Genomic DNA, 24476 nt, shown 5'->3' on the forward strand with positions numbered 1-24476 from the left:
TGCATTCCCACCATTAATGAATGAGAATTCCTATTACATCACATTCCTACCACCATTTGATATTGTTGGTTTCTGGATTTTGACCATTTTAATAGGTATATAGTAATATTGCATTGTTGTTTTAATTTGCATTTCTCTGATGACATATGTATGGAGCACCTTTTCATATGCTTATTTGCTACCTGTATATTTTCTTTCATGAGGTGTCTTTTCAGGTGTTTGGTCTCTTTCTTTTCTTTCTTTCTCACCATCTTTTTCTTTCTTTCTTTCTTTCTTTCTTTCTTTCTTTCTTTCTTTCTTTCTTTCTTTCTTTCTTAGTTTATTTTTGGGAGAGAAAAAGAGAGCAGGGGAGGGGCAGAGAGAGAGAGAGGGAGAAACAGGATCCAAAGCAGGCTCCATGTGGGGCTCAAACTCACAAGCTGTGAGATCATGACCTGAGCCAAAGTTGGATGCCCAACCTACTGAGCCACCCAGGTGCCCCTCTCATTTTCTCTTTTTGTAAAACTGGGATGTTTTAATTTATTTCTTTTACAATGGAATAAATAATTCTGATGACAGCTGGTATATAAGCAGCAGGTATATATTTGCTAGTATTCAGAACGAGCACAATCATAGTGGTTTTCCTGATTGGTGTGTAGTCTTCAGTACTTACAAGGAGTTCTTCGTCTGAAACTGCTGTGGAACCAGCAAGACTGCATTTATGCATGCATCATTTTCAGGATTGTGTAACCTGGCTGTGTTTCTCCCATACAACCTTGCCTTCTTGTGTCACAAGGCCCAACTCACTCACTCACACCTCAGTGATCGTACCTTTGGTAATAATACCCAAAGTTGTGTATAGTGTGGGTGAAGGATTTTTTATACCAAGTAGTGGCAGGCCAAAAGTGGCTTTCAATTCAGGATGTGTTACATGGGCCTTTTTGAAATGTAAGGCCATTAACCTAATGAATCACTCTTATTTAGGTGATTTCCGAGTAAAGCCATCTCCAGCAAAGCAATTTTAGAAACCACCTTCTACCATGCCTACTTTTTTTTTTCTTTCCTGTTCAAATAACTGTTAATACTTCCATTTGTCCCTGGGCATGAAATTTGGGCAAAGGGAATTCCCATTTTCCTGCTTCCTCTTTGTTTTTATTTAATCATGTTGGAAAGTACTTTAGCTGGGGACTGTCCCTCCCTGTCCAGAAGGTATGCAAGTAGTGCTCCTTGTGGAAACTTTTCATCATCCTTTTGTTTACTGTTTTTATTTTCCTGCATGCTGATAGTCTTTTTCATTTGTATTTTCACAGTATGGCACTGTTTATGGAAAAGCTTAGCTTTCAGACTAATCATCTTTTTTTTTTTTTTTTTTTTGGCCTTCTTTGAACATTCATGAGCCTCTCCAGCTTCCTTCTTTCCCTCTTTCTCATGGTAATACAAAAGAAATCCACTGTGCTCCCAGTATTTGTTTTGTGGCTTGGAGACAGCCACATAGATGCTGGGTGCAGCTGCTTGGGAGTGAAGCAGCTCTCAATTTTTGGGTCTCACAGACCCACGAGCTGACTCTACAAAACCCGTGACGGGAAAGAGACAACTCTAAAAACCTGGCCCATTTTTTTTTTAATTTCTTTAAATGTTTTATTTATTTTTGAGAGAGAGAGAGAGAGAGAGAGAGAGAGAGAGAGAGAGAGACACTCTGTGAGTGGGTCAGAGAGAGAGGGAGACACATTCACAGCAGGCTCCAGGCTCTGAGCTGTCAGCACACAGCCCCATGTGGGTCTCGAACCCACAAACCATGAGATCATGATCTGAGCTAAAGTTCGACGCTCAACCGAGCCACCCAGGCACCCCCAAACCTGGCCCGTTTCTTAATCAGTTGTCTGTTTTCTTATTGTTAAGTATTAAGAATTTTCTATATGTTTTGTTTAACAGTCCTTATTAGATGTAGATGTTCGCTGTAAGCTTGAGAAGAATGTATAGTCTTATGTTATTGGATAAAGCAGTGTTAGGCATCATTTACATCCAGCTGATTAATGATGTTGAGTTCACCTTTGTCCTTACTGATCTTTTGACTGTGAAATGTGTCCTTTTCTGTAAGAGGAGTGTTGAAGTCTCTAATGATGATAGTGGATTCGTCTGTTTTTTGTTTTTGCTTTTTGCTTTTTTAAAAATTCTGTTAGTTTTACCCTCACATAGTTGGACACTCTGTTTTTAGGCTCATAAACATTAAAGGTTGTTAGGTCTTCTTGTACTATTGACCTCTTTATCATTATGTAATAAAATTCTTTATTCCTGATGATTTTCTTTGCCTTGAAGCCTGAAAAAAAACCGTTTCTTAAACAAATAGAACTTTCAATTCATAGTAACATGGGAATACATTTTGGATTAATAATGGTCATATCTGATAAAGTATTTTTTTAATTTTAAAAATTATTTTTAAAATCTCAAAAATTTAAATTACTAAATTATTTTTTGAAATTTAGGTCAATAAGTTTTTGTTAGAAGGTATTATTTATCTAGTAATGCTCAAAAATAAGACTTCAGTTGTTTGTTTTATTCACTCAACTTGACAAATATTTTTGAGTACTTATCATGTGACAGACATTTTTTTTGGTCAAATACATTAAGGATATGTGAGTTATATAAAGAGAGAGTATAATGGAAATTGATTACACAATTCCTAAAGAATTATTTACATCAAATTCTGTGTGTGTGTGTGTGTGTGTGTGTGTGTGTGTGTGTGTGTGTAAATGGTACTCTGGAACTGTGCATTGAGTTTCTCAAATATATTTGACTAAGAATTCCAAATCATACCCTTCCCAGTCAACTCTTCTTTTTTTTTTTTTTTCTTAACAACAGCACATGTTTATTTATTTATTTATTTTTTTTTATGAAATTTATTGACAAATTGGTTTCCATACAACACCCAGTGCTCATCCCAAAAGGTGCCCTCCTCAATACCCATCACCCACCCTCTCCTCCCTCCCACCCCCCATCAACCCTCAGTTTGTTCTCAGTTTTTAACAGTATCTTATGCTTTGGCTCTCTCCCATTCTAACCTCTTTTTTTTTTTTCCTTCCCCTCCCCCATGGGTTCCTGTTAAGTTTCTCAGGATCCACATAAGAGTGAAACCATATGGTATCTGTCTTTCTCTGTATGGCTTATTTCACTTAGCATCACACTCTCCAGTTCCATCCACGTTGCTACAAAAGGCCGTATTTCATTTTTTCTCATTGCCACATAATATTCTATTGTGTATATAAACCACAGTTTCTTTATCCATTCATCAGTTGATGGACATTTAGGCTCTTTCCATAATTTGGCTATTGTTGAGAGTGCTGCTATGAACATCGGGGTACAAGTGGCCCTATGCATCAGTGCTCCTGTATCCCTTGGATAAATTCCTAGCAGTGCTATTGCTGGGTCATAGGGTAGGTCTATTTTTAATTTTCTGAGGAACCTCCACACTGCTTTCCAGAGCGGCTGCACCAATTTGCATTCCCACCAACAGTGCAAGAGGGTTCCCGTTTCTCCACATCCTCTCCAGCATCTATAGTCTCCTGATTGGTTCATTTTGGCCACTCTGACTGGCGTGAGGTGATACCTGAGTGTGGTTTTGATTTGTATTTCCCTGATAAGGAGCGACGCTGAACATCTTTTCATGTGCCTGTTGGCCATCCGGATGTCTTCTTTAGAGAAGTGTCTATTCATGTTTTCTGCCCATTTCTTCACTGGGTTATTTGTTTTTCGGGTGTGGAGTTTGGTGAGCTCTTTATAGATTTTGGAGACTAGCCCTTTGTCCGATATGTCATTTGCGAATATCTTTTCCCATTCCGTTGGTTGCCTTTTAGTTTTGTTGGTTGTTTCCTTTGCTGTGCAGAAGCTTTTTATCTTCATAAGGTCCCAGTAATTCACTTTTGCTTTTAATTCCCTTGCCTTTGGGGATGTGTCGAGTAAGAGATTGCTACGGCTGAGGTCAGAGAGGTCTTTTCCTGCTTTCTCCTCTAAGGTTTTGATGGTTTGCTGTCTCACATTTAGGTCCTTTATCCATTTTGAGTTTATTTTTGTGAATGGTGTGAGAAAGTGGTCTAGTTTCAACCTTCTGCATGTTGCTGTCCAGTTCTCCCAGCACCATTTGTTAAAGAGGCTGTCTTTTTTCCATTGGATGTTCTTTCCTGCTTTGTCAAAGATGAGTTGGCCATATGTTTGTGGGTCTAGTTCTGGGGTTTCTATTCTATTCCATTGGTCTATGTGTCTGTTTTGGTGCCAATACCATGCTGTCTTGATGATGACAGCTTTGTAGTAGAGGCTAAAGTCTGGGATTGTGATGCCTCCTGCTTTGGTCTTCTTCTTCAAAATTCCTTTGGCTATTCGGGGCCTTTTGTGGTTCCATATGAATTTTAGGATTGCTTGTTCTAGTTTCGAGAAGAATGCTGGTGCAATTTTGATTGGGATTGCATTGAATGTGTAGATAGCTTTGGGTAGTATTGACATTTTGACAATATTTATTTTTCCAATCCATGAGCAGGGAATGTCTTTCCATTCCTTTAAATCTTCTTCAATTTCCTTCATAAGCTTTCTATAGTTTTCAGCATACAGATCCTTTACATCTTTGGTTAGATTTATTCCTAGGTATTTTATGCTTCTTGGTGCAATTGTGAATGGGATCAGTTTCTTTATTTGTCTTTCTGTTGCTTCATTGTTAGTGTATAAGAATGCAACTGATTTCTGTACATTGATTTTGTATCCTGCAACTTTGCTGAATTCCTGTATCAGTTCTAGCAGACTTTTGGTGGAGTCTATCGGATTTTCCATGTATAATATCATGTCATCTGCAAAAAGCGAAAGCTTGACTTCATCTTTGCCAATTTTGATGCCTTTGATTTCCTTTTGTTGTCTGATTGCTGATGCTAGAACTTCCAGCACTATGTTAAACAGCAGCGGTGAGAGTGGGCATCCCTGTCGTGTTCCTGATCTCCGGGAAAAAGCTCTCAGTTTTTCCCCGTTGAGGATGATGTTAGCTGTGGGCTTTTCATAAATGGCTTTTATGATCTTTAAGTATGTTCCTTCTATCCCGACTTTCTCAAGGGTTTTTATTAAGAAAGGGTGCTGGATTTTGTCGAAGGCCTTTTCTGCATCGATTGACAGGATCATATGGTTCTTCTCTTTTTTTTTTGTTAATGTGATGTATCACGTTGATTGATTTGCGAATGTTGAACCAGCCCTGCATCCCAGGAATGAATCCCACTTGATCATGGTGAATAATTCTTTTTATATGCCATTGAATTCGATTTGCTAGTATCTTATTGAGAATTTTTGCATCCATATTCATCAGGGATATTGGCCTGTAGTTCTCTTTTTTTACTGGGTCTCTGTCTGGTTTAGGAATCAAAGTAATACTGGCTTCATAGAATGAGTCTGGGAGTTTTCCTTCCCTTTCTATTTCTTGGAATAGCTTGAGAAGGATAGGTATTATCTCTGCTTTAAACGTCTGGTAGAACTCCCCTGGGAAGCCATCTGGTCCTGGACTCTTATTTGTTGGGAGATTTTTGATAACCGATTCAATTTCTTCACTGGTTATGGGTCTGTTCAAGCTTTCTATTTCCTCCTGATTGAGTTTTGGAAGAGTGTGGGTGTTCAGGAATTTGTCCATTTCTTCCAGGTTGTCCAATTTGTTGGCATATAAGTTTTCATAGTATTCCCTGATAATTGTTTGTATCTCTGAGGGATTGGTTGTAATCATTCCATTTTCATTCATGATTTTATCTATTTGGGTCATCTCCCTTTTCTTTTTGAGAAGCCTGGCTAGAGGTTTGTCAATTTTGTTTATTTTTTCAAAAAACCAACTCTTGGTTTCGTTGATCTGCTCTACAGTTTTTTTAGATTCTATATTATTTATTTCTGCTCTGATCTTTATTATTTCTCTTTTTCTGCTGGGCTTAGGCTGCCTTTGCTGTTCTGCTTCTAGTTCCTTTAGGTGTGCTGTTAGATTTTGTATTTGGGATTTTTCTTGTTTCTTGAGATAGGCCTGGATTGCAATGTATTTTCCTCTCAGGACTGCCTTTGCTGCGTCCCAAAGCGTTTGGATTGTTGTATTTTCATTTTCGTTTGTTTCCATATATTTTTTAATTTCCTCTCTAATTGCCTGGTTGACCCACTCATTCGTTAGTAGGGTGTTCTTTAACCTCCATGCTTTTGGAGGTTTTCCAGACTTTTTCCTGTGGTTGATTTCAAGCTTCATAGCATTGTGGTCTGAAAGTAAGCATGGTATAATTTCAATTCTTGTAAACTTATGAAGGGCTGTTTTGTGACCCAGTATATGATCTATCTTGGAGAATGTTCCATGTGCACTCGAGAAGAAAGTATATTCTGTTGCTTTGGGATGCAGAGTTCTAAATAGATCTGTCACGTCCATCTGATCCAATGTATCATTCAGGGCCCTTGTTTCTTTATTGACCGTGTGTCTAGATGATCTATCCATTTCTGTAAGTGGGGTGTTAAAGTCCCCTGCAATTACCACATTCTTATCAATAAGGTTGCTTATGTTTATGAGTAATTGTTTTATATATTTGGGGGCTCCGGTATTCGGCGCATAGACATTGATAATTGTTAGCTCTTCCTGATGGATAGACCCTGTAACTATTATATAATGTCCTTCTTCATCTCTTGTTACAGCCTTTAATTTAAAGTCTAGTTTGTCTGATATAAGTATGGCTACTCCAGCTTTCTTTTGGCTTCCAGTCACATGATAAATAGTTCTCCATCCCCTCACTCTCAATCTAAAGGTGTCCTCAGGTCTAAAATGAGTCTCTTGTAGACAGCAAATCGATGGGTCTTGTTTTTTTATCCATTCTGATACCCTATGTCTTTTGGTTGGCGCATTTAATCCATTTACATTCAGTGTTATTATAGAAAGATACGGGTTTAGAGTCATTGTGATGTCTGTACGTTTTATGCTTGTAGTGATGTCTCTTGGACTTTGTCTCACAGGGTCCCCCTTAGGATCTCTTGTAGTGCTGGTTTAGTGGTGACAAATTCCTTCAGTTTTTGTTTGTTTGGGAAGACCTTTATCTCTCCTTCTATTCTAAATGACAGACTTGCTGGATAAAGGATTCTTGGCTGCATATTTTTTCTGTCTAGCACCCTGAAAATCTCGTGCCAATTCTTTCTGGCCTGCCAAGTTTCAAAAGAGAGATCAGTCACGAGTCTTATAGGTCTCCCTTTATATGTGAGGGCACGTTTACCCCTTGCTGCTTTCAGAATTTTCTCTTTATCCTTGTATTTTGCCAGTTTCACTATGATATGTCGTGCAGAAGATCGATTCAAGTTACGTCTGAAGGGAGTTCTCCGTGCCTCTTGGATTTCAATGCCTTTTTCCTTCCCCAGTTCAGGGAAGTTCTCAGCTATGATTTCTTCAAGTACCCCTTCAGCCCCTTTCCCTCTCTCTTCCTCCTCTGGGATACCAATTATGCGTATATTATTTCTTTTTAGTGTATCACTTAGTTCTCTAATTTTCCCCTCATACTCCTGGATTTTTTTATCTCTCTTTTTCTCAGCTTCCTCTTTTTCCATAACTTTATCTTCTAGTTCACCTATTCTCTCCTCTGCCTCTTCAAGCCGAGCTGTGGTGGTTTCCATTTTGTTATGCATTTCGTTTAAAGCGTTTTTCAGCTCCTCGTGACTGTTCCTTAGTCCCTTGATCTCTGTAGCAAGAGATTCTCTGCTGTCCTGTATACTGTTTTCAAGCCCAGCGATTAATTTTATGACTATTATTCTAAATTCACTTTCTGTTATGTTATTTAAGTCCTTTTTGATCAGCTCATTAGCTGTTGTTATTTCCTGGAGATTCTTCTGAGGGGAATTCTTCCGCTTGGTCATTTTGGATAGTCCCTGGCGTGGTGAGGACCTGCAGGGCACTTCCCCTGTGCTGTGGTGTATAACTGGAGTTGGTGGGCGGGCTTGCAGTCAGACCTGATGTCTGCCCCCAGCCCACGGCTGGGGCCACAGTCAGACTGGTGTATGCCTTCTCTTCCCCTCTCCTAGGGGCGGGATTCACTGTGGGGTGGCGTGGCCCGTCTGGGCTACTTGCACACTGCCAGACTTGTGGTGCTGGGCATCTGGCATATTAGCTGGGGTGGGTAGGCAAGGTGCACGGGGGCAGGAGGGGCAGGCTTAGATCGCTTCTCCTTAGGTGATCCACTTCAGGAGGGGCCCTGTGGCAGCGGGAGGGAGTCAGATCTGCTGCCGGAGGTTTGGCTCCGCAGAAGCGCAGAGTTGGGTGTTTGCGCGGAGGGAGCAAGTTCCCTGGCAGGAACTGGTTCTCTTTGGGATTTTGGCTGGGGGATGGGCGGGGGAGATGACGCTGGTGAGCGCCTTTGTTCCCCACCAAACTGAGCTCTGTCGTCAGGGGGCTCAGCAGCTCTCCCTCCCTTTGTCCTCCAGCCTTCCCACTTTCCGAGCAGAGCTGTTAACTTCTGACCTCCCAGACGCTAAGTCGCGCTTGTTGTGGGAACACAGTCCTTCAGGCTCCTCCGCTTTTGCCAGCCAGACTCGGGGGCTCTGCTTGGCTGGCGAGCCGCCCCCCCGCCCCGGCTCCCTCCTGCCAGTCCGTGGAGCTCACACCGCCTCGCCGCCCTTCCTACCCTCTTCCGTGGGCCTCTCGTCTGCGTTTGGCTCCGGCGACTCCGTTCTGCTAATCCTCTGGCGGTTTTCTGGGTTATTTAGGCAGGTGTAGATGGAATCTAAGTGATCAGCAGGACGTGCGGTGAGCCCAGCGTCCTCCTAAGCCGCCATCTTGCCGCCTCTCTCCCCTCTTTTTTTTTTTTAAGTAAAATGCAGTGCCTGTGTTCTACACACTATGTAATAGAAAATAAGGTGCCAGAAAAACAAGTGTAAAAAATTCTTTAATCTTACAAGTATTTGTTGTCCCCAGAGTGTTTATTTTGGGAAGAAAAATTAAGCTTGAATGTCTTCTTTTTTCTTCTTCTTCTTTTTTAATGTTTATTCATTTTTGAGAGAGAGAGGCAGAGTGTGAGTAGGGAGGGGCAGAAAGAGGGAGAACAGAATCCAAAGCAGGCTCCAGGCTCTGAGCAGTCAGCACAGAGCCTGATGCGGGGCTCAAACCCACGAACCGTGAGATCATGACCTGACCCAAAGTCGGTTGCTTAACTGATTGAGCCACCCAGGCACCCCATGTGTATCTACTTTTCTAAGTATTCCTTTTGGATTGGTATCTTGATTTTGCATCTTGGACTTGAAGGTACTATTTTAGCTGTTAGCATAAGTGGTTTTGAAGAGTGGATCTCAAAACTTAGCATGCACAGGAGTAAGTTGGAGAATTTGTTGAACAGATGGCTAAGCTTTGGCCCAAAGTTCTTTTTTTTTTTTTTTCAACGTTTATTTATTTTTGGGACAGAGAGAGACAGAGCATGAATGGGGGAGGGGCAGAGAGAGAGGGAGACACAGAATCTGAAACAGGCTCCAGGCTCTGAGCCATCAGCCCAGAGCCTGACGCGGGGCTCAAACTCACGGACCGTGAGATCGTGACCTGGCTGAAGTCGGACGCTTAACCGACTGCGCCACCCAGGCACCCCTTTTTTTTTTTTAATGTTTATTTATTTTGAGAGAGAGAGCACTCATGGGGGAGGGGCAGAGAGAGCCTGGGACACAGAATTCAAAGCAGGCTCCAGGCTCTGAGCTGTCAGCACAGAGCCCTACGTGGGGCTCGGCTCACTAAGCAGGAGATCATGACCTGAGCCCAAGTTGGACGCTCAACTGACTGAGCCACCCAGGCTCTCTTAGCCCAGAGTTCTTGATTCAGTATATCTGCATTAGGGCCCAAGAACTAGTGACTAAACTAAGTTCTCAGGTAATCCTGATGTGCTGTTTCTGACCCCATAGTTAGAGGACAACTAGTTGAGAATAAAAAACGTGGGAGAAGGATCTCACTGACAAGTTATTTAATTTTACTTCTCTGTGAATTAGTAGTGGTTATAATCCTGCCTCTCAGATTTGTTACAAATATTAAATGACAAACTATTACTTAATACTCTCTCATTGAAAGACTTACAATTTAAAGACTGATCTAAAAACCTCAGATACTTTATGTATCTCAGAAACTAATGGGGTTTTGGCCTAAAGTCTGTTTTACAAAGAATATAATTACTTTAATGAGCCTTTAAAAATTCTGTTTTGAAAAGAGAAAATAAACAAATAAATACAACCACATTATGTAATTTCTTCAGCTTTAAAATTTATCCATTGTTATTTTGTGTGTGTGTGTGTGTGTGTGTGTGTGTGTGTGTGTGTGTTTCTATTTGACTCACAAAGAGTTTTTCTGCGGTGAATGTCATACAATATTGAAACAGGAACTGTGGGGGAGCCTAATTAAAATAGTTGGCTTTGATACATTTGATATTGAATTTTGAGTTGGTAAAGCCCCAGGTGGTTATATAAAATTTCAGCAAATGTTGTTCATTACTTCATTTATATTTCATGAGACTAGGAAAGAAAAACCCAAAAGCATTCTGCTAAAATTGTGTGTGTGTGTTTTAAATTGAGATTCCTTGCACTTGTAAAGGAGAATTTTGATATAGAAAAGCAAGAATTCTCTAACACTTTTATTTAATCTTAAGCAACAGATTCAGGAAATATTTATTGAGTACCAATTGAGTTTAAGTCGCTTTACAAGGCTTTCTGGATACACAAGGTGAGGTAGATAAATAAGTTAAAATCCGTGCCATGATATGGATAGAATCTACTGGGGAATAAAGCTTTATATTCAGTGAATTAAAACGTAACATGAAAAACACATTTAAAAAGTTGTGTATAAGTGCTCTGAAATTCTTCCATAAGGGGGTAATTTTGAATCAAGGAATTTTGAGTCTAGGCATCTAAAAAGGCTTGGGAATGAGAATATACTTGAGATATGTTGTGGAGATATGTTGAGAAAGTAGTATAGAGGAAAGACCAACAGCACAGGTTATAAGAGTGCTCAGAAGAAGGCAGATATAAGGGAGACAGAGAAAAGAAAGGGCATGATGTATTCAAGTAACTACACACACATATGCATTGGGTATATATCTGAGTGGTCTGAGTAAAGTAATGTATGAAAGTTGATGCCAGATTTTTTTAGAAAGTTATTCGTCAGATCCCAGTGAATTGAGACTTTATCCATAGAATGAATAGTGGTGACCAAAGGATGGCCTGTGGGCCAATTCTGGCCTGAAGCCTGTTTATTGCAAATAGAGTTTTATTGGAGCAGGAATGTGACAATTCATTTAAGTAGTCCATGGATGCTTTCATGCTACAAAGACAGAAGTTTAATAGTTGTACCAGAGACCTTATGGCCCATAAAACCTAAAATATTTACTATATGGCCTTCACAAAAAAAATCTGACCCAGTTATGTAGTGTTGCAGTGTGGAATATCAGTCTGTGGACTATTAGTTACAAATACTTGATGATATAAGGAGCTTGCCCTAGAATGCAAGTTAATTCACTGCTTCTTTTATCAAGAAAGCTGTGCTCTGGAAAAAAATATGTCAGCTGATCTGGACAGTGTGTGTAGTAAGTAGATGTATAGTTCACTAAAGCTTTTTATTGTAGTCCAATAGCATACAGTTTAGTTCAAGGGTCTTACTTTGAGTTAGTGAGGATATATTGAAGATTTCTAAGCAGGATGGTAGAATCAGATGTGTATTTCAGAAAGGCCCAATAAAGTCAATAGAAACTTTTTTTTTTTGGACTCTTCTTCTGCATCACTAAAGCATAGTATAGCCATGTGTGGAGTTTTGGAATCAGGCAGAACTGGTTTCACAACTTGGGGAGTCAGCTAGTAAGATTTAACACTGCAGAGGGAATGTTCCTTTTCCCTTTTTATATTCTAAAAATCCCACAGGAGAACGCTGATTAGTCTGGCTTGCTTAGGAAGCCTACCGCAGCAGTTGGTGGCTCAGGGATTTTGTCTTCTACAGAGAAGTTGGCGGCTGAGGTGAGGGGAACAGTTAGTTTCACACCACGAGAATGGTTCACTACAGATATTAGGGTAGTGCTATGGAAACTATTATAAGAGCTGCACTATTGAGCACTTTGTATTTTCTGCTACTCATGAAGCTAATAAAGTCCATGACAGCTTTTAGTAGATTACATCTCACTCGTTATGCTAGAAAAAGGCCTATAGTGCTTCGCCTGGGTGGCTCAGTCAGTTAAGCGTCCGACTTCAGCTCAGGTCACGATCTCAAGGTCCTTGAGTTCGAGCCCCGTGTCGGGCTCTGGGCTGATGGCTAGAGCCTGGAGACTGCTTCCGATTCTGTGTCTCCCTCTCTCTCTGCCCCTCCCCCATTCATGCTCTGTCTCTTTCTCAAAAATAAATGTTAAAAAAAAAAAGGCCTATAGTATCAGAATGAATTAAAAGGTATTTTTTCAACCCAAAGAATACTCCTGGACAATATGTCCCTGATGTTGTATATGTATAGGATCACAGGTTAGTTTATCTCACCCAGAAATAATTTGACTTGTCCTTGCAAGGATATTTTTTTTCTTACTAATTTATTTAGGGTGAATACCCACGAGGTTCTCAAATAAGGGAAAATATTCAATATTTTAATTGCTTAATTTATGTCATGGTTAAGACTTTAGAAACTGATTATCCTATGAGGGCTAGGAGACTTTTTAAAAAATAACACGGACGGTAAGTAAGATCTCTTTTTATAATCACTTTTTAACTGACCTGTACATCATCACCCAGTATCTTTCCTTGTGCAACTGCTGGGTGTGTAACACTTTCTTTGTCTTATAACACTTCCTATGTGGTTTACGATATGTTTTATTAGAAAATATATGTGCCTATAAAACATCCTACTTCCTACCTTATATGAGAAAGGACAATTTTAAGGCCAGTAGAGAGATACTGATATTTTGTGGGTGACAGCATTGTTAGGTGTGGTCATTACTGCTTTGCCCATTCCATGGGGTGGGTTGATTTCCTCTGCAAGTACGTGCTTGGATGATCTCATCCCAAACACAAGCAAGTGTTTGTGTAATTCTTCAAGTTTCCACTAGGAATCATGCATACATCATGTGCCCACAATTAATGCATGTAATATTGGTGACCACAGGATGCAGTGCTGTGTTCTGTGTTCATAGTACGACGTGAAGGCACAAATGTAGTTTTGTTGTTTGTGGTTTGCAAGTCAATCTCTTGATATGTGTCCCCTTTTTCTTTTCCTTGCAGATGGGGGATATTTCAGGGATATATACTTATAAGGAATTTCTTTAGCAATTTATATATATCTTTGTGACTGAATTATATCAAGTTATATTGAATTGGGAAAATTACACATTAATAGTTTTTAATTGTGTTTAATTCTGGGCAATTCATACAGAGACCTCCAGTTGAAGAACTGTTGATAATTTTATCATTGCCAGAATTAATGACTTTTAGTCACTTTGTTCCTCCTGTTCACTTTGTTTTGTCTTTTCTTATGTTGTTTTTCTCCCCCCAGCATGAAACACATTATCAGCTTTTCATGAATGATTTGATCTGAATCTATAGTTCTGTCACTCCATTGGTCTTTTTATTTCCACATTTGTTCTACTAATTTTAAACTCATTTATCACGTTTTTATCAAGTATTTTTTGAGGGCCTATGATCCAGTTTGCTGCATAGGAAACAAAATAGACATGGTCCCTACACACACACACACACACACACACACACACACACACACACACACATTGTTGAACATCTAGCATAGAGCATGGTACATAGTAAGCAGTCAGTACGTGTTATATTCTATGTATGTGATATGTATGCTTTCCTCCCATTTGCTAATGATGATTCAGTGATGATTATGATCATCATTTTGGCATCTTTGATAAACAGAAATCCTTAATTTGAATATAGTCCCATTTTTAAATATTTCCCCTATGGTTAGCAATTTTTATATATTATTAAAACTTTCTTCCACATCATAAAGATATTATTAGGTTATCTTCTTTTTCTTTTTTTTAATATTTATTTTTGAGAGAGAGACAGAGCATGTGTGGGAGAGGGGCAGAGAGAGAAGGAGGCCAGAATTCAAAGCAGGCTCCAGTCTCTGAGCTGTCAGCACAGAGCCCGACCTAGGGCTTGAATTCACGAACCGTGAGGTCATGACCTGGTCTGAAGTCAGATGTTTAACAGACTGAGTCATCCAGGTGCCCCTAGTAGGTTATTTTAGAGAAACTTTATTGTTTCACCCTCTATATTCAAGGTACAATCTACCTGGAATTCATTATTTTTTAAAGCTGTGAAATAGAGGCAAGTTTTGTTTTTCCCCCCACATTGCTACCTGATTTATTCAGTCCACATTGAAAAGCTTGTCTTTTCCTTTAGTGCTTTGAAGAATCAAACTTTTCAAAATCAGGTGTACAAATATATGTGAATTGGTTTCAGGAGTGTTGTGTCCATTTATCTGGTCCATTTTCCTATCTTTACTTCAGTACTGCTCTGTCTTGATTATTCCACATTTATAATGAATTGACCTATTAAATTCTCTTTGTTTTTCTGTACATTAAAATTTGCTATTCTTAGTCCTTTAGATTTCTAGATGAAGCTTAGAATCTGTCAATAACTAGGAAGAAATGTCTGTGGAAATTGTGCTGGGTCTCAGTGAATCTATGAATAAATTATATATTCATTTCTGTTCTTGTTATCCCTAGGATCTTGGGATATTAAACACACAAGGAACAAAACTGGAAGTGCTTACTTATTGAGACATAATTCAGATTAATAGTTCTGCCTCTTAAAAACGGTCTTAATTCATACCCTCTGTGGTTTATGGGACACTAAATCCTTTATTCTATTAGCAGCAACTAATGACATAAACATAACTGCAAATCACAACTATAATTTATTAAATACATAGAATGGGCCAGGTACTCTTTTAGATATTCCCTTATTTTATTTCTGATTCTTATTAAGACCATACATGGAACATCTCATAAATGAAGAAACTAACATATTCAGCAGGATTAACTAACCTGCCTAATATTGTCTACCCAGTAAATGATGAGGCCAGAGGCCAAATTCTGTTGTGGGCTTCTCACAATCATGTTCCCAGTGACTTGGGCAGGCAAGACTGCAAAGATTCACTCAATAACTATGTGGTAACTTCTCCATCCATTTGCTATTGGTGATTCACATTTCTTTCCTCAAAAAAGAAAAAAGAGGGGCGCCTGGGTGGCGCAGTCGGTTAAGCGTCCGACTTCAGCCAGGTCACGATCTCGCGGTCCGTGAGTTCGAGCCCCGCGTCAGGCTCTGGGCTGATGGCTCAGAGCCTGGAGCCTGTTTCCGATCCTGTGTCTCCCTCTCTCTCTGCCCCTCCCCCGTTCATGCTCTGCCTCTCTCTGTCCCAAAAATAAATTAAAAATGTTGAAAAAAAAAATTAAAAAAAAAAAAAAAAGAAAAAAGATAGAACTTTCAAAATAAAAATGGTTTTAATAAGTAGCAAATTTACATTCTATAGTATCTAGCATAATCTGTAGGTGAGAAAGTGGTAAGAAATCTAATTAATCAGAGTGCCAGAATGCCCATACTGTGAGAAATCACCTCCTCACTTAATACTTCGAAAGGCTGCATATTACCTAGATGTCTTTAATGTTTTATTATCTCTTTTTTTGAATTGATATTTAAAGTGGGAGCATAAACTCTGTCTTTTATGGCAAGATTACATTGATATTTAATTGTTTTCATCCTGATTCTTTCTCTTTGACTTGGAGCTAGGAAGGGAAAGATACATTTTAAAAATTATCTATAAGCTTATTAAAATATATTTAAATAAAATTGACCTAAATTAATAGAGACTAAATTTGAGACTTGAAAGCCTTTTAGACCTATAAGGAGAACCCCAGACCAGTTTCCTTTCTATTTTCCATGCTTTATATATGTATGTGTGTGTGTGTGTGTGTGTATATGTATATACAAATGTATACACATATAGACATGTATATATGTATACATTTATATGTGTGTGTATATATATGTATATATATATGTATGTATATAATTTCTTCTTTGTGTGCCTCTTCTAAACATATTCAGTTCTTTAGGGCCCATTTTACCCACATGAAAATATGATTTCGCTCAAATGCAGAATCTATAAAAACGAATGAACAAAAAGCAAAATGGACTCCTAAATACAGAGGACAAAGTAGTGGCCACCAGAGGGGAGGTGGATGGGGGCAGGGAATGGACAAAATAGGTAAAGGGGGTTAAGAGGTATATCCTTTAAACTTCTAGTTATAAAGTAAGTAAGTCACAAAGATGAAAAGTACAGTTTAGGGACTATCATCAATAATGTTGTAATAATATTTGGTGACATATGGTGACTACATTTATCATGCTGAGCACTGAGTAATGTATACAATTGTCAAATCAGTATGTGGTACATCTGAAACTAATATACCATTGTATGTCAATTATACTACAATTAAAAATTAAATGTTAAAAAAAGAAAATACGCTGTACAAAGCTGACCACATTATTGGCAGTATTATTGTAAGAAAAAAACCCCACACAACCAAATTATTACAGACTTGGTAATTTCAGCCTTTATCATAATTTGTGCACATTGTACTAATGATACATGGATTTAAAATCAAAAGAGTAGAATAATTATTTCTTTTTTTTTTTTTGGTTTCTTTGATCCCATCAAATAACTTTATTCGCCAACATTCCTTAATTTACAAAGCCTTAGTCATTCATACACATTAGGGTGATCCACAGTGTTCAAGGAATTTAAATATAATGTATCCTACCAACCCAAGTAAACTAAGTACAAAAAATATTCACATAAAGTTGTTCACATGTAGGTCCTAGATTACCAGCTTCTGTGCCAGGAAAAAAAAAAAAAAAAAAGAAAAATAGATTTATTAAGTGGTATTTGAAACTAACTTTTGAGCCTAGGTCAAAACCTCTCTTGCACCCAAGTCAGCCACACATGAACGTTAAAACTCTGGCACATAGTCCCTTGTTTTGATGAAGGAGGCCCAGGGGGTACAAAAGATTTCTTCAAAATATTCTTCAATAAAGTCCCTCCCTTCTGTGGCCTCTCGTGGAAATAGATGTGGGGACCTGCAGGCGATGGGTGGCAGTGCATTCACCTCTAGATGGTGGCTGAGGCAGCTTATGATAGCCAACCCTCAAGTCCCACCTCCTGGTTTCCCCTCCGAAGGCTTCTCTCTAGACAGGAGTCCTTGTCCTCCAGGCCTAGCTGGCAAGATCAGAGACGGGCCTGGCGTCCTGAAGGCTGTGCCCCAGCCAGGTGTGGAAGGATCGCCGAGGTACCATCTCTGGGCCTCACCCCCAAGATTGGCCTTTGTCAGGTTGCTGGTTCCTAAGTGACTCCAGTAGCGCTGTGCCTGTATGGCCACCACACAGACCAAGGAAGGGGAAAGGAGTCAGGAGAGAGCCATAACCCAAGAGCCAGCCATGCCCCAGATATGGGGAGTGCACACCCAGGATTAAAGGTGAGAGATGCACTTGGTGGGCGGGGCTGGAAGCCCAGGCAACATGGAGCAAGGTGAGGGCAGAGTTAAGGGTCTCCCTCCTTAAGGAGTACTTTTACCAAAGGTACTCTGAGGTTGAAACTCAGACATCCATCCTATTAAAATCTCTCTTCTTGAAGAGGTACACCGCAAAGGCGTGGAAGGAAGATTCCCACAATGCCCGCTCTTTACCTTTTCTTAGAAAAAAGGCTGAAGCAAAAATAATCATATTGCTCCAAACACTGGTTTTGTAGGAGTCAGCCAATATGTCAAGGAGTTGAGAATCTTGGAGGAAGGGAATGATAGAGGCACGGAATGTCCAGGCACAAGAAGGCTGTGAGAAAGTCTGCTGAGTGATCTTAGCAACCCAGGGTTAGGGAGCAGAGGGAATGCTGGGTGTGTGCCCTTCTCTGCCATCATTTGCTCTGGGACCACTACTGGCAGGGCTGTGAAGGAGGCCAGGGCCCTAGTGAGAGTCAGATCTCCACCAGTGTTGGGCACATTTCTCCTCCAGCTGTAATTAGGCTATTTCTTTAAACATTATTTATTTATTTATTATTATTATTTTTTTAACGTTTATTTATTTTTGAGACAGAGACAGAACATGAACGGGGGAGGGGCAGAGAGAGAGGGAGACACAGAATCGGAAGCAGGCTCCAGGCTCTGAGCCATCAGCCCAGAGCCCGACACGGGGCTCGAACTCACAGACCGCGAGATCGTGATCTGAGTTGAAGTCAGACACTTAACCGACTGAGCCACGCAGGCACCCCACTTTAAACACTTTTTTAAATGTTTTATTTATTTTTGAAAGAGCGAGAGAGACAGAGGACGCGGTGGGAAGGGGCAGAGAGAGGGAGAGGCAGAGACAGAGACACAGAATCTGAAGAGGCTCTGGGCCCCGGGCTCCAGGCTCTAAGTTCTGGGTTCCCAACTGTCAGCACAGAGCCAGGGGTGGCACTCGAACTTGTGAACCACAAGATTGTGATCTGGGTCGGTCACATGCTCAACTCACTGAGCCACCCAGGTGCCCCCAAATAGGCTATGTCTTAAATGAACGTTGAATACACTCCCTTAGAAAGGCATCCGTGGGGGCAAAACTCGTCTGGGTGGGAGGAAAGACTTCCCACTCTCCTGTCCTAATGTCTCAGGGATGAGATGAGGCCAAGGCCTGCTATCTTAGTCCCCAGTGCCCAGAAAGGGGTCAGATGTAGCCAGTCTTGAACAGACTGTGGCAATCTCTTGGCTACAAGTAAGAGGCAGTAGAATAATTATTTCTGTTGAAAATTATAAGTTATCATTATGCTATAAAACATTATTATACTTTAGGAAAACTTATAGAGCAATAAATTGTGGTCAATGATGAACTATATAAAGTATACCCAAAAAATGATGAACTGTATTATAGTTTATGATTCTCTTCTGTTTTATTGTTTTTTTTTTTTAATCTGATAAATGCTTTGTACTTTCCCCAGAAATACCACAGATGGCTGGTATCTGTATGCTGATAGCTCAAATGGAAAGTTTGGTGATATGGCTGATATACTCACTCCTGTTATTTCACGCACGGGACCAAAATGTACTCTGGTGTTCTGGACTCACATGAATGGGGCGACGGTTGGTTCTCTCCAGGTATTACTTAAGCAATTGTACTTTTTAAAACTTCTCTATAAAAACTCATACGGTACAGTCTAGTGGTATTAAAATATAGTTTGCTAATAAGTGACAATGGATAATTGTCAGCGCCTTACTAGTTTCACCATGGTATGATTGAAAGAGAGCTTTAGCAGAATGGGACCTGAATGGCTAGTAGGATATTGGCTTTACTATTTGGTTTATGGTTATTATCTTTACTACGAGGTTACAGCTTCTGTAATACAGTTTTGTACTTGAAATGTTTCATGTAGGCTTTAGTACCAATGTTCTAAGAATACCAATGTTCTGAGAATAGTGCATATGGATTAGACACACTTTGGTGATGTTTGAGTGTGCACTCTTCATACTGATGGTATTGCTGCTACGTTTCCCAATTATCTTTTTTCAATTTTTTCCTTGTGAAAAAAATGAAACTGTTTTCAGAATTACTGTTTAGACTGTCTCAAACTGTTTCAATAATCTCACAGATAACTCCAATATAACCTTTACTCAGAGTTCCTATTTTTTTTTTTTTTGGTCTATTGTCCCAGTATTATCTTTTATTGGAAAAATTCCATACAGGATCACTTATCGTACCCAGTTATTTCTTTGTAGTGCTTTTCAAATTGGAATAATTCCTTAATCTTCTCTAGACTCTTAGGACCTTGGTATTTTAAAATATTATAGTCTAATCCAGTATGTAGAATCTACTCATTTTAGATTTAATGTTAAATATGTATGTTTGTTATAATATCATCAATATTGTATTCTTTTAATTGCATCCTAATGGTAGTTTATGATATCTATAGGTCTCATTATTTTTATACCCTGTGTTATCAATAAATATTTTGTGAAGAGATATTTTGATGGTATGTAAAATCCTGTTCTCAAGTCCATTTTACTTGCTAGTTTTTGCATTCTTTAATATTTTTCGCTGGAATTAATTTGACTATGATGATGGCTTAATTGTGATTTTTTAACTCCATTATTCTGTTTACATTTGTACATTGGTTTTCTATTGTACAAAACACCATCACCCACACCACCACCAACAAAATCACTTCTCCATTTAGCTCTCCATTTATTGACTTAAATCAGTGTGGATTCATGGGTTCGTTTTGTATTCAGTTTGTTATCATCTATTATTATTTATTGATTGTTACCTTGCCCCAGATATGCTCATAGGATACTCTTTAAGCTGACTTTTTGTCTCTTTGACAAGCCCATCAGTCTTTGAGCATTTCCTTCATGTCTGTCTAAGCAGATGTTCCAGACTTCTGTTACTTTTATCCTGTTCCATCCCTGGAGTTATCTGTTTTTCCAGAGGGTCCTGGCTTCTTTTAGAAGACCAAGTTATACAAGCAAACCAGAGAGAGGTTCTTGAATCTCAATGCAGATCCCTAGATCCTGTTTTCCCATATTGGCTGTGCCATATATAATATATGAGGTTTTAAGTAATATGTAGAGATGCATCATTTACACAGAATAAGCCAACTCAGTTTTCAAACATCTCCATTTGTACTGTTTCATAGCCTTTGTAGCACTTTCCAGGAAGCCATGTCTGAACGATAAATCCCAAAGTCCTAGAATTGTTTAGCTCGAGCAGTTTTAGAGCAGGGATATCTTGCTAAAAGCAGGCACAGAAAAGGGCTCTCCCCTTGTCAAATACCATCAATTTGTTTGCCAAGAAGTCCATGTTTAGCATATTTGCCAAGAGTTTACAGTTAGGTTACATGCTGTCCAATGAAGAGAGAGAAACAGACTGCAGACCAGCTGCTTAACCACATCTTCCCCATACCTTGAGTATAATTTTAAAATTAGGTACTTTGGCTCTCCATTTGATCACTCTATTAATCTAAGATTTTCCTGACTGTATTAAACATTTATTTTTCCAAATAAGTTTTAGATACACATATTTCACAAATATAGGTAGTTTTTATTGTTTACTTGTTTACCTGGAAATATGTTAAATTTATATATTGGTTTTAGAAGAATTATCTTGTTCATTATAGGTCAGACTCCTTACCTGTAATGATTTAAAAATAAACTTGTTTCTAAAGAAGTATGTGTCCATATTTAATAATCTAAAACCATTCAGGAGTCTTACGAATTAAAGTTACAACTTACTTTTTTTCTATAAAATTTTTAGATGCTTTTATTATTTTTGAGAGAGAGAGAGAAAGAGCATGAGCAGGGGAGGGGCAGAAAGAGAGAGAGAAAGAGAGACAGAGAGAGAGACAGAAGATCCCAAGCAGGCTCTGTGCTGACAGCAGAGAGCCCGATGCAGGGCTTGAACTTACAAACTGTGAGATCATGACCTGAGCTGAAGTCACACACTTACCCATCTGAGCCGCCCAGGCACTCCACAGCTTATCACTTCTTTTACATTGGCTTTCAAAAAATGGTTTTTGGCAAAACAATCAGTACAACTTACTGCAGGGTTTTCATCAGAAAAATGAGAATTATTTAGCTGGTGTATTTTATGATTAAGAATTAATTATCTGAAAAATTCTTTTTTTCAGGTACAAGTTTGTATTAGTAGGTGAAAAATTATAAGATATTATTAAAATATAAGTAATTAGTTTTCAAATAATTAAAATAGTAATGTGTGATATTATTTTTTGTGCATGAATACATTTTCATAGTGATTTATATATAGAGTGGTATGTGTATAAAGATCTATTTCCCATATTTTTTAAAAGTATTCATCAAAAATGATTTTTATTTTTTTAGAAATTGTATTTTCTTGACCTTGAAAATACGTTGTTTTAACTTAAATTATATATGTAGCAAAACTTTGGTGGTATTTTTGTTAGTCTCATATTAGAAATTCTAAAGGGTCTAAAAACTCTACTGCTATAATAGTTTGTTAATTATACTCCAAGAAAAATAACTGTTTGAATTTAATCATAAATAAAGCAATAACAAAACCATTACAGGATTACCTCCACTTTCGAAAGTCAAAACCTTCACAAACCCTTTACCAGAATGATTCTTTTGGTTGTACACATTGTATTTTTGAAAAGTAATGTGATATAATTAAATTAGCCATCTAAGTCAATTAACTTTAAAATGTGGAATTGTTTTATCCTGTCCCTGTTCTCTTCAGTTACTCTCTTGTTGGCTCATTTTGTAGCATTCTAGGAGAGCCATGATAATTTGTCGCCTAAGACAAATCTGAATTTCCCTTCAGAATAAGGATATAGTACTGGGGAGAATTTGAGCTTTCAAGGCTCTTGGGTAGGGAGCTCTTACCATCACAGCATGAGTCAGTGCCCACACGTACCACCCACGTGTGCTGTTAAAAATATTGAATGGGCTCCCACTATAACACCACTGTCCCTATTGAACCCAAGAGGATAAGGAAGTAAAGTCATCTTGAAAAAGCGCTTTAGTAAGTAATAAGTGAAGTAATAAGTGCTTTTTAGTCGACTCCATGAATATTATTTAATTCATAAAATTCCAATAGTTACTGCTGTCAGGTTTTTAAAAGCTGATGTGGTTAAGAGCTCTTAATTAAATGTTGCCCAGATCCTTTGGACTTGACTGACAGATATTCATGTAGACTTTTATTACACAAAGCTTGTGAGGTACCCTGGAGACACATTGCTGTACAGAAAACAAAGACATCTAATGAAAAATGTCCCTGCTTTTCTCCAAGGGAATTCATGTTGATATTAAAATTTAAAAAAATCACTGGGAGAATTCTAAATGTTTAAAATTTATCAAGACAGAATATTTTAACACCTCTTACTTGATTTATTTCTGTAGGTACTCAGCAAGAAAGACAATGTTACTTCTAAATTGTGGGCTCAAAGTGGACAGCAGGGTGCACAGTGGAAAAGAGTAGAAGTGTTTTTAGGCGTTCAATCACATATACAGGTTTGTAATCCAAGGAGTTGGGTGATGAAATTCTGTTGATTTTTTTCTCTAATCCTACTTTATTTCCTCTGCTCATGGCCTTCCTGCCCTCCCATCCCCTTTCTGATGTGTTACGTGAATGCCTGCCACTCCATGTAGAATTTCCATAAGGAACTTAGAGCTTCAGATGTCCTAATTCCTCCTAGTTAGACAACCATATTCTAGGAATATGTAATGCCAACCATGCTCCACTTCATAATGGGCCTACCTCATATAAAGAACACCTCCCCCTATTAACAAATGTATTCTCAGGGACATTGGAGTAATTATGTAAATTTATTTCAAACCTAATTAAAACGACAGACTTTTGAAAGCACATTATGTTGTTGAAATTTATTAGAGATAATTTACTTAATTCAAAAATATTTTGGGGAAGCACGAAATTGTGTGATGCTGTGTTTTTACCTTCATGGAGATGACAATAATATTAGGAGGATAAGACCTATATGTATCTAATAATTAAAACAAAAAGAACACGTAGGGCATAGATTAAAATGCTTGAACTGAAGATAATTACTTGCCAAGGTAATTGGTATGGGTTTTGATTTTTATGGATTATCAAGAAAATAAGAGCTCGTGGATGTGTGTGTGTTTGTGTGTGTGTGTGTGTGTGTGTGTGTGTGTTTCGCAGAAGAGGGGTTTTCTTGGAAGATGAGGCTTAGCTATTAAGATTTTTAAGACCTGGATCTGGAGAGTGAGAATCCAGAGGTATTTATGCTGGGAACATTTCTTAGTCTTAACTGCACAAAGCTTAATCTCATGAATTTAAAACCATTTATCTCTAGATAGAAGATACAATATCTTGGCTAATTATTGTGTTTCCGGTCCTCTGCATAAGTAGAAATAGTAGCCAGTTCTCCTGTGAATATTCAGGAGGTACAGTCATGTGCTGTGTCTGATAGATCAGCCCTTCTCAATTCCAGTGGAAGCCCAGACTAGCTACAGCTGTCTAAAGGCATTGATACAGAGAGCATTGTCCCCAGTTTCTTGGAATGATAGGTGTTATAAATTCCATATATATTTTTTAAAGGTTTATTTATTTTGAGACAGAGTGCAAGTGGGGAAGGGACAGAGAGAGAGAGGGAGAGAGAGGGAATCTCAAGCAGTCACCACAATGTCAGCGCAAAGCCCAATGAGGGGCTTGAACCCACAAATGATGATATCATGACCTAAGCCGAAGTTGGACGGTTACTTGACTCAGCCACCCAGGCACCCCATGAATTCCACATATTTTTGATCTCTCACTGAAGTCCACTTTTCTTATGGGTCATTTGTATTTAACTGAGTAAACTGAGAAGAAATAAGTTCACCCTGAAGGTGCAATTTTTGGACTGCAATTTCATATTACACAACATGAAATTTAATATCAAAATGATTCCACCTGTTCAGTGTCCAAGGTCTTTTAACTGAGCCTCA

General features: G+C 38.7%; 1 protein-coding gene and 1 pseudogene across 1 annotated transcript in view; one reads left to right on the plus strand and one right to left on the minus strand.

Moving 5' to 3' along the window:
- The window catches only part of MALRD1 (MAM and LDL receptor class A domain containing 1), a 779242-nt gene that overhangs the window by 300238 nt on the left and 454528 nt on the right, over positions 1–24476 (plus strand). Inside the window, exons 22-23 of the mRNA XM_047865740.1 lie at positions 18980–19136; positions 22911–23021. Of these exons, the coding sequence (XP_047721696.1) occupies positions 18980–19136; positions 22911–23021 (268 nt within the window). The remainder of the gene's footprint in view (positions 1–18979; positions 19137–22910; positions 23022–24476) is intronic.
- LOC125169765 (ribosome biogenesis protein NSA2 homolog) lies at positions 649–17736 on the minus strand (annotated as a pseudogene).

Source organism: Prionailurus viverrinus, chromosome B4, assembly GCF_022837055.1.
Source record: "Prionailurus viverrinus isolate Anna chromosome B4, UM_Priviv_1.0, whole genome shotgun sequence".
NCBI lineage: Eukaryota > Metazoa > Chordata > Mammalia > Carnivora > Felidae > Prionailurus > Prionailurus viverrinus.